At 35.0% G+C, this 9,756-nt stretch overlaps 2 protein-coding genes and 1 long non-coding RNA gene across 5 annotated transcripts; 2 read left to right on the top strand and 1 right to left on the bottom strand.

Moving 5' to 3' along the window:
• Positions 1 to 723: 723 nt before the first annotated feature.
• On the top strand, positions 724 to 1,638 carry LOC145034355 (uncharacterized). 2 transcript variants are annotated; one of them, XR_013678050.1, is made up of 3 exons: positions 724 to 829; positions 991 to 1,080; positions 1,197 to 1,638. It is a non-coding gene; the product is annotated as an uncharacterized LOC145034355 (long non-coding RNA). The 2 variants fall into 2 exon arrangements; XR_013678049.1 differs by lacking the exon at positions 724 to 829 and having other exon boundaries at positions 836 to 1,080.
• Positions 1,639 to 3,516: 1,878 nt separating this feature from the next.
• On the top strand, positions 3,517 to 5,311 carry LOC145034353 (tubulin beta-7 chain). Its single transcript, XM_078982743.1, has 3 exons — positions 3,517 to 4,011; positions 4,097 to 4,366; positions 4,480 to 5,311. The coding sequence occupies exons 1-3, from the start codon at positions 3,618 to 3,620 to the stop codon at positions 5,151 to 5,153; spliced, it is 1,338 nt and encodes a 445-aa protein (XP_078838869.1). The 5' UTR covers positions 3,517 to 3,617; the 3' UTR covers positions 5,154 to 5,311.
• Positions 5,312 to 5,469: 158 nt separating this feature from the next.
• Positions 5,470 to 9,540, bottom strand: LOC145034352 (serine/threonine-protein kinase BSK7-like). Of its 2 annotated transcripts, none has more exons than XM_078982742.1 (12): positions 9,186 to 9,540; positions 8,985 to 9,110; positions 8,551 to 8,693; positions 8,255 to 8,475; positions 7,991 to 8,126; positions 7,766 to 7,899; positions 7,562 to 7,667; positions 7,220 to 7,305; positions 6,906 to 7,094; positions 6,677 to 6,835; positions 6,491 to 6,604; positions 5,470 to 6,163 (listed from the first exon to the last, which is right to left on the bottom strand). In XM_078982742.1, exons 3-12 carry the CDS (start codon positions 8,636 to 8,638, stop codon positions 5,921 to 5,923), a joined length of 1,476 nt encoding a protein of 491 aa, XP_078838868.1. In that variant the 5' UTR covers positions 8,639 to 8,693; positions 8,985 to 9,110; positions 9,186 to 9,540; the 3' UTR covers positions 5,470 to 5,920. The 2 variants fall into 2 exon arrangements, with proteins under 2 accessions (XP_078838868.1, XP_078838867.1); XM_078982741.1 differs by having other exon boundaries at positions 8,551 to 8,690.
• Positions 9,541 to 9,756: the final 216 nt, after the last annotated feature.

The raw sequence follows: 9,756 nt of genomic DNA, 5'->3' as shown, positions 1-9,756 counted from the left end.
ATAATAATAATAATAATAATAATGATAATAATAATAATAATAATAATAATAATAATATTATTATTATTATTATTATTATTATTAGTGAAAGTGTACTTATAATTATAAATACGTACTTAAATGTATAAGTTACATTTTTATATGGATTTATACATTTTAAAAACATATAAATAAATATAATTATTTTTTTTATTTATAAACATATATAAATACATATAAATATGTAAATATGTTTCTATAATGTATAAATACGTTTTTAATATGTATACATTTTTATATGGATTTGAACTCGGGACCGTATCGCTTCCGTTTGTTTCATCAACCTTGCAGCTTGCGGATATTTTTATGAATTGAAGGCACTATTGGCTTCTCGGTTTCGATTGTTGTGTGACAAACTCTCAATGCTTATTGATGTGATATTGTGAGTTTTAGGGGGATGTTAGCCTATATATTATTAGCCCACTTGTTTATGGGTTCTTTAGCCTTTAGTCCATTAGGGTTTTGTTTATATCCGCTTTATTCTTTGTAGTCTTTATGTTTTCATTGAAAACCCTTGTAATTTCTCTTTATCATTAATCATATGGCAATGTTATCATAAATCACTTGAATTTGTTTTAATCAAGTAGTTGGAGTTGTGTTGGAGATACTTATTTTTTCCTAATTGAAGGTTAGATGTGATGTTGCTATGGTTCCTAAAAATATTATCATTGTGACAATTTTGCCCCTGGAGATTGTACTTGTTAGTGTTACTATTCGCCCCGCGTTATAAACAGACCCTAGTATTAAAACCTTGGATACCAAATTTCTTCGAGTACTCTAGCAGTCTCAGGTTAGTCATTTCTCTGATCATTGTAATTTTTTAAAATTATTTATTATTATTTTATCGGGAAAAAAAAAAAAGTTGTGTTACCCCTTACAAAAATTTATGGGTCCGCCCCTGATGATGATGGTGAATTTTAGAGCTTGTGTTTGTGAACAATAAACAAACAGGTCAGCATATTGTATATATGATGATGTTTCTTTCCAAAATGTTTTGGACATGACGGTTAATTGGAAAAGTGACAGAGGTTGTTAGAACAGGTGAATTAGGGTGCCTGCTTCTTTTTGATTTAATAAACTTATTCTTAATCTGGCAAGCTAAGCTATATTATATATGAAGTTGATAACTTTATGTAATATCTATCTGTATGATGCAGGTTTAACACCAGGTGAGATGAGAAGCTCCTGGAGTTGTATCATGGGAAATTGGGACAAAATGTGGATCCTGTATTTGAGGAACTTCTGTACTAAGAAGAAGATTTATGTGCTCATTTCTTCTTCTTCTTCTTGTGTATTTTTTTTAAATAAAAAAATGAATCTCCTTTTGGTTTCTTTCTATACTGTATGAAATTATAGACTACATCATATATGTGTTTCAGTGTTTGTTTCTAGGAATAAGCTGTGAATCCAATGATGATCATGGAAAACATGCGAGGTGTTATCATTATTATTGCAGCAATCAGTGAGTGAGTGAGTTGTACCATAACCATTTAATTTAATTTGATCCATCCAACAACTGCAACTGTAGGGTTGAATAACTTCCGAATGAATGATCTGTGTACTTTTGTTTTTTGTAAGTGAACCATTTTTCGTGTTGTATTGTATTGAATTGTGAAATTGAAGCATCGTTATCTTTATGGTACGTTGTTTCTTCCTCATGTAGATATCATGCATATGAGACTAGTATCGCATCCATCAATCCATTATCCGTATGTATGCAAGCAATCTTTAGTGTGCACTACAATTCACAATTCACAAACATATAGGGGAGAAGCCATTCTGCATATGTCCATGTCATGTGTAATCTGACATGTACCCATGTGCATGTGCATCTCATGCTCTCAATTGACCTACCATGTTACTTGTTTACCAATATACTTGTTTGGTTACTATTATTATTATTATTATTATTATTATTATTATTATTATTATCTGCACCCAACCCAGGTTCATGTATGGTGGACACAGTGAAAGTAGCTTAAATTATATTTACATATGAATATAAAGTTGTAAGTTTTTATGTTGTTATGCTCATAATTGGCCTCTTGGTTTAATTATAGAAATTCAAAAAGTTTCTTTTCAGTTGTGATTATTTATTTGATCTTTTACTTGGTTTGGTTTGGTTTGGTTTGAAGAAGTGTATATATTCGTTTTGAGAATTAAAGTGATACTGATGGGAATGAAGTGAAGGCTGACCTTTTAAGAAGAAATCTAAGATACTATTATTCTATATAATCACGACAAAGACAACTTACCCTTATAATCACAATTGCTTTAGATGTTGATAACCCCGATTGATTACTTTATTAATTACAATTACTTGACAAGCCATTGCAACCACACCTACTTTGAGATGCATATTCATATTACCCAACTTGTTAACAAATGATGTGACTACATTAAGTAATGTCCCTATTTTTTTATTTTTTTTTAATTTCTGTTAGGTTGAGTTGCAATAGTCTAAGAATCATTTATGTACTACTTGTTCATGAAAATATGATTAAAGTAATTCTTTGGTTAAACTTGTCATCTCGTTTGGACCATCAATCAAATGTTGATGTTGCCTTTTTGCAAATTAAAGAGAGTATATTCAGTGTCTTTATACATACTGAATAAGCGTATAAATTACGAATCTTTTATTAGACTCACTTGACTCTAGTTAAACATGGCTTACTTATGTCCGTTTTAGGTGATGGTGATGGCACCACAAAATACAAATGGTAAAGGTCTATGATGCCTTCCTTATAAGTTATTTTTCCGATAAAGGACTATCAAATTAATTGACAGAATTTGTTAGTTAACAAGAAAACCATTTCTAATTTCTAGTGATTAACCCTCTTGTACTAAAATTAAGAACTAAGCTTTAATTACAATATACCACATTGGATGCCTTGAAAGGATGTAAATGACCGTTGAATCCTCGCATTGACCTCAATAATTTTTTGATCCACAATCATAATGTAGTGTAGTATATTCTACTCTATACACACTTATTCATTTCTCAAATGTCATTTGTACCCTTTTGCTTTTATTTTTATATAAATTCTACATATCGATACGATCATATATCCTATTTTCTATTTTCATATATGCGATCCCATAAAAGAAAGATCAGTAACTTACAAATTCCATCACTGCTACGCTCAGATCTCGAATCTAATAATTAAAGGTTTTTTTATTTTACACTGTTGTTGGGTTTTGGCTTTTTGTTTCTTCTTATAAACAATTTTTTTTTAATTGAAAGGGCAAACTTGGAAATTCACCATGACAATGTCCACTGCAGCAGTGCACCTTGCTGTCTTCTCTCATGTCCAGCTCATTAAATCCTGATGGGCTTTGGATATGGCCCACAAAACAAAAACACAACCACATGGAAATTATTATTTTAATTTGTTTCTTGAAATTATTCTCCATATTTTATTTTACAAGACGATAAAAATATCAGTGTCTCCATCTCAGACTTTGCTACAAAAACCCATTCCCATTCATCATCCATTGCTCCTTCAAACTCTCCCTCCCTTTCTCTAATTTCCCAGTCCTACTTTCAAGAATTAATTTCTAATCCCATTTTCAAGAAAATGAGAGAAATTCTTCATGTACAAGCGGGACAATGCGGAAACCAGATCGGAGGGAAGTTTTGGGAGGTCGTGTGTGACGAACACGGCATCGATGCCACCGGGAAATATGTCGGTAACAGTCACGTTCAACTAGAAAGAGTGAATGTGTACTATAATGAGGCGAGTGGCGGTAGGTATGTACCTAGAGCTGTGTTGGTGGACCTAGAGCCTGGTACGATGGACAGTCTGCGTACCGGACCATATGGTAATATTTTTAGGCCGGATAACTTTATCTTCGGCCAAAATGGTGCCGGAAACAATTGGGCTAAAGGGCATTACACCGAAGGTGCCGAGTTAATTGACTCGGTTCTTGATGTTGTTCGTAAGGAAGCTGAGAATTGTGATTGTTTGCAAGGTATAATTTATAATGAAATTGTTTTTAAACGGCAAAATCTTATATTTGAAAAAAAAATCTGAAAGACGTTGATTTTCGTTTACAGGTTTTCAGGTATGCCATTCGCTTGGAGGGGGGACCGGATCCGGTATGGGTACCCTACTAATATCGAAGATCCGTGAAGAGTATCCGGATCGGATGATGTTGACTTTTTCGGTTTTCCCTTCACCGAAGGTGTCGGATACCGTTGTTGAGCCATACAATGCCACCCTTTCTGTTCACCAGCTTGTCGAGAATGCTGATGAGTGCATGGTTCTTGATAATGAAGCACTGTATGATATATGTTTCCGTACACTCAAGCTCACAAACCCAAGCTGTAAGTCAACTAAATTGTTTTTTAAGAAAATTATTTTTAAATGGTAGTATTTCAATACATGTGTTTTTATTAAAAGATAATTAATTATATTTATTCTAAACTGTCGGTGACAGTTGGAGACCTGAACCACTTGATTTCAACAACGATGAGCGGCGTCACCTGCTGCCTCCGGTTTCCCGGTCAACTGAATTCCGACCTCCGCAAGCTCGCCGTGAATCTCATCCCATTCCCTCGCCTCCACTTCTTCATGGTCGGATTTGCACCGTTAACCTCTCGAGGATCACAGCAGTACCGTGCCCTAACTATCCCTGAGCTCACTCAACAAATGTGGGACGCTAAGAACATGATGTGCGCCGCCGACCCCCGCCATGGCCGTTACCTCACTGCCTCCGCTATGTTCCGTGGAAAAATGTCAACTAAAGAAGTCGACGAGCAGATGATCAATGTGCAAAACAAAAACTCTTCATATTTCGTGGAATGGATCCCTAACAACGTGAAATCGAGCGTCTGTGATATCCCACCCACCGGACTCTCGATGTCGTCGACGTTCATGGGGAATTCGACCTCCATTCAGGAAATGTTCCGGAGGGTTTCTGAGCAGTTTACGGTGATGTTTAGGAGGAAAGCTTTCTTGCATTGGTATACAGGGGAAGGAATGGATGAGATGGAATTCACTGAGGCTGAAAGTAACATGAATGATTTGGTGTCTGAATACCAACAGTATCAAGATGCTGTGACCGATGAAGTTGAAGAAGATGAATATGATGAAGAGGTTGAGGAGAATTAAAAGTCACATTTTCTGAAATTCAAACTCAAAGGTATGTAATATTTTAAAGGGATTGATTTGTTTGTGTATTTTGGCCTATTAGGCATTCTCCAATGTTGTTATTCTTGTATAATTCCTTTCTTTTATCCCCAATAAAGTGTTCCACTTTTATCTTCTAAGTAGTTTGACTTTTTGGGATGCAATATAGTTGACCAAGGTCTATATGGGTAACATTACGACCGATACTAAAAAGTTATCAGTTTTAACCCGAGCCGATATTACCATGTTGACCAACTTGCTCTAAACAAACAAATCAAAATAAGATAAATCAAACATATAGGGCGAAAAAAAGTTAATGGTGCAGTTTCATAAGAGTATGAACAAGCCAATATTATCCACTGTCGGTAGATTACAGCATTGCAAATTAAACATCTACAATCAACACAAATTTGAATCGACAGTTGAATCCTTTATCTACCCAAGATTTCTGTATGAACTCAGAGATCACTCACTTGGCATCAAGGGTAAAGATGTGTCATTCAGCACCTTGATAACACAATGCTAAGATAGTAAAAAGAAGATACAATCAAATCAAGCGCAAACTCAAACTCAAACATTATAATCACACCCTTTTCTTTCATCAAGCTTTCTTTGTTACGTAAAAGTGACGCCTTTTTCTGTCAAGAATCAGTTTTCTATCAATCCCCTTTTGATGTTTTCTTGGATAATGTAAAGGGCAAAGAAAGCATGGGGGAATTTATAAAGTTTTTCAATTAAAAACCATCAATTCAAGTGATGTTCTTTTTCTCTTCAAGGACTGAGGCTTCTTTGAGTGCAATTTGTGCTTCATTTTCCCTCTTCAAAGCGAAAAGCGCAGCAGCTTGTAGGTAGGATGCTATATGCCAAATTGGGGATATGACTTGTGTTTGTATAGCATCATTGAGTGCCTCATCTGGCATATCACTCATAAGATATGACAAGCTTCGGCGAGCATACACTGTTGGTGAAATCATAGTTCCTGCATCGATGAACTGAAGAGGAAAACACTTGCAGATTAAATCCAAATACTAAGCAATGTTCAATTGGCTACTTTTTTCAAAGTATAATCACCTAATATGAAATTAACTGAAAGTAGGATCATGCCATAATACACCAATAAATGAAACTATGTTGCCATTTCTTGCCTTTAGCCTCTTAACCATTGTTTTATGAAATAAATCACCATTGAGGGGTATTTAAGGCATTTGTTAGTGTTCAATTTTTGCAAGAATGATGATTTGCTCATAATAAAAAAGCCAAGTAAGACGGTTTCTTTTTGCACTATTGGAGGAAATTTTAAGACATTTGCGATAATTAACCTGAGTATAGTAGTCTATTGCAGTTTTGAATTCTTTATGGCGAAAAGCCACATCCCCTTTCTTCTTGGAATTCAATGTGTCCTGCATCTGACTTGTCCACATATGGAATGAGAGCTGCAAGCCAATTTCAAAAAATCATGACTCATGAGTGCCATGAAAGTTGACTTTGAAAAGAAAAGGTCAAACCTCAGCTGTTGCTCCCTCATCATCTTTGTAGGCTAAATTTTCCAAGATTTCATGTATGGCTGTCAAATCCATTCTCAAGCAGGCTTCACCGAGAGGGGTTAGGGGCATAGCAGCAGCAGCACCACCTTGTGTTATCCCCATTAATAAATGAGAAGGTTGCTGTGAAGTGATATTTAACATAATAAGCGGTGAATGGATAAAATAAATATAAATGGTGTTGAAAAGATACCTCTGTTTCCTTTTGTAGAGGAACCAAAGCAGAAACCAATGACTTTGGATTTGGGCGCTCACGTGGCTCGTATTGTAAGCATCTTGAAGCTAACCGAACCAATTCGGTTCCCTCATCATTAGAAAATTGCCCTTCTAAGCAAGAGTCAGTAAGCATTTCAAGGTTCCTGTCCCTTATAAGGTCAAGAGCCTGATAAATCAAATCCACATGCCATTCGTTCATTATTAGATAATAAATCGATTGTAACATTTTCAAAAAGTACAAAAATTAAATCACCCAAATATACAAAAAATTTGGACATCTAGAATACATACATGGCTAGGCGGAATGTGTTTTCCACTTAGTAGGTCAAGCAAAAGGGTGCCAAAACTATACATCACACTTTCCGGTGTTACCCTCCCTATAAATTCAAGGAAAACAAGTGTTAAAAAGATCGAGAAATAATAAATAAAGAAGTTTCTTATAGAGGTGAGGAGGCAAGACTTATCTGATAAGCTATAGATGAGTGTGTGTGTGTGTGTATTACTTAATGCAGAAAGAACGACTTAATAAATAAAGAGAGCCAGGAAAACGAGGCTTTCCCCATTAAGTCCTAAAACTTGTTACAAATTTGATCCCATTTATTTGTGCCATAAGTAAGAGGAAGTACTAAGTACCAGTCCTTAAATACTCGGGAGGGGTGAAAGCCAAATTTGTACTGTAACTCTTTCCGTCTCTACTGTTCTTCATCAATCCAAAGCAAGAGAGTCTAGGGTTTGCATCCTGTAACAAAATACACGGGTCACATAAAATAACCATGAATCGTATGGGTTATATAAAAAAGCAACAATGAAAGGGTAATAACTAATAACATAACATACATCATCAAAGACTATTCGATACGCATTCAGATCATGGTAAAGAGCGCGTCCTTTACTTGTACAATATTCTAAAGCTTCTGCAAGATATAACGCCACCCTTAATCGCATTGCCCATTTCATAGGCTGTGTTTCCCCTAATTCAAGAATCAATATGCAAATGTAATAAGTAAAAAAATTGGATCAAAACAACGAGAAATATTTTTTTTTTAAATCCACAGCACTTACAATGAAACAAGTGCTTTGCAAGTGTTTCATGTGGCATAAACTCAGCAACAAGTAGTCTTTCATCGCCTTCACAACAACATCCAAGTAGATTCGCCAATCTAGGGTTTCTGAGTTGACCAACTGCTCTTGCTTCATCCTGTTATATTTTATGCAAGAATGAATGATTTTGAACAAAAAAGGTTTTTTTTTTTGGGGGGATTTATATTTTCAAAAACATACAAAATAGAATCTTGTATGGTATAATGGTACCAAAGATGTACATACCAAGAATTGCCTGGAATCAGGCCATGCAGATCTATTGAAACGTTTGATGGCAACCTGTCTTTGGTTTTGCAGCTTTCCTTTATAAACAACGTTAGGGGCTTTTTCACCATGTTCAGAGACTATATTCTCAACAGCAAATCCAGATGTCGCCATTTTAAGTTGTTCGATGGAGAATTCATGAAATGATGGCAAATCACTTGCCTCGTCTGCCTCTTCTTTTTCTGAAACAAAACAAAAAATGGTCAAAAAAAGTCTTTTAGGCAACAAAAGGAGGCAAATTAGGAAGATTTGCATACCGACATCATGGGATTTGGCAATCACTCCATTCGGTTCTATACTACAGCAACAGCAACACGCGCAGAGTCTTGAAAACTCACAGCCCATTGCAGAGTAATCTTTTAAACTTCCAAATTGATCGAGTTGAACATCAAAACTCCTGCTGAATTGGATGGTTTATTCAGTTGTAAAAGAAAGAGACTTTAACTTTACGCTCGCTTGGGCGTAACCCAACTTTTATGTACCAGTTCTTAAAAAACACCTTTAAATTCAGAAAATGACCAATAACACGCACAGATTGATCAAGTTGATTATGATTGTCAAAAATCAAAGCATTTCACACTTCAATTTTCCAAATTAAAATCCATTTCACATTCACATGACACGTCCCCATCATAATATCTGGAAATTTGCATTAATATCAGATAATAGAGCGTACACGTATATCAAGTACCTTTATCAGCAATCAAGAAAAATTAAGTGGAACTGCAGAAGTACCAAATTAGGGTATTAAAGTCCAAAACCCAGATCAGCAGAGCTTCATCTTCCAAAGAAACAGGCAAAAATGAGCTCCTTTAAGCTGAATAAGATCAACCACGTATGGGTAACTATCAAGAAATTCAAGAAAGGGAGAAAAATACGGACTTTTTCAAACCTTTTGATTCAATTTACATGAGCCGCTGCAGCTCATGGACCCAGTAGGGTAAAAGTCTCAAAAGGACAAACTGGGTCTTTGTTTCTCTCTCCTCTCACTAAAATTATATGCGTGTTGAACGAATCAAAAAGATGATTGGAGAAGAAATTTGGGGGGTTTCAGAATATTAATAAGTTAAGCAGTGTTGTAGATGAAATGAGATGCGTACGACCATTAAGATTTGCAGATCTCTTGCCACTTGATTTCAAGTTTGCACTCAATTACTCTCTTTAATTTTCCGTTTTCCACCGACTTGATCTTTTTAATTTGTAATTGTCCTGTCTGAGCATTAGCTTACAGAAACAACCCATGACCATGAGAGGTACTTGTTATATTTTAAAATAATTGAAGTGCTTTTTATCATGTTGTTTGGCAGTTTTTGGCTTTTTCCCGTGAAATACTCCAAAATAATCTAATAAAAACCATATTTATGATCTTTGTTAATTAAAATCACAAAGTGAATTTTGTGTTATAAAAATTAAGGAAATTGAGTAATCTAACAATTTTTTTATTGTTTTTTTAAAATATAACA

Source organism: Lactuca saligna, chromosome 3 (genome assembly GCF_052625555.1).
Source record: "Lactuca saligna cultivar CGN05327 chromosome 3, ASM5262555v1, whole genome shotgun sequence".
In the NCBI taxonomy this organism is placed as follows: Eukaryota; Viridiplantae; Streptophyta; class Magnoliopsida; order Asterales; family Asteraceae; genus Lactuca; species Lactuca saligna.
This window is presented reverse-complemented; position numbering and strand designations above follow the sequence as displayed.

Excerpts from the sequence above, each read along its gene's own strand:
- LOC145034353 (XM_078982743.1), top strand. The coding sequence starts at position 3,618 with ATGAGAGAAATTCTTCATGTACAAGCGGGACAATGCGGAAACCAGATC. Across the intron at positions 4,012-4,096 it reads GAATTGTGATTGTTTGCAAG|GTTTTCAGGTATGCCATTCG; the intron begins GTATAATTTATA and ends TTTCGTTTACAG. Across the intron at positions 4,367-4,479 it reads CAAGCTCACAAACCCAAGCT|TTGGAGACCTGAACCACTTG; the intron begins GTAAGTCAACTA and ends TGTCGGTGACAG.
- LOC145034352 (XM_078982742.1), bottom strand. The coding sequence starts at position 8,638 with ATGGGCTGTGAGTTTTCAAGACTCTGCGCGTGTTGCTGTTGCTGTAGT. Across the intron at positions 7,900-7,990 it reads TGCAAAGCACTTGTTTCATT|GGGAAACACAGCCTATGAAA; the intron begins GTAAGTGCTGTG and ends TTCTTGAATTAG. Across the intron at positions 7,095-7,219 it reads AACACATTCCGCCTAGCCAT|GCTCTTGACCTTATAAGGGA; the intron begins GTATGTATTCTA and ends TTGATTTATCAG.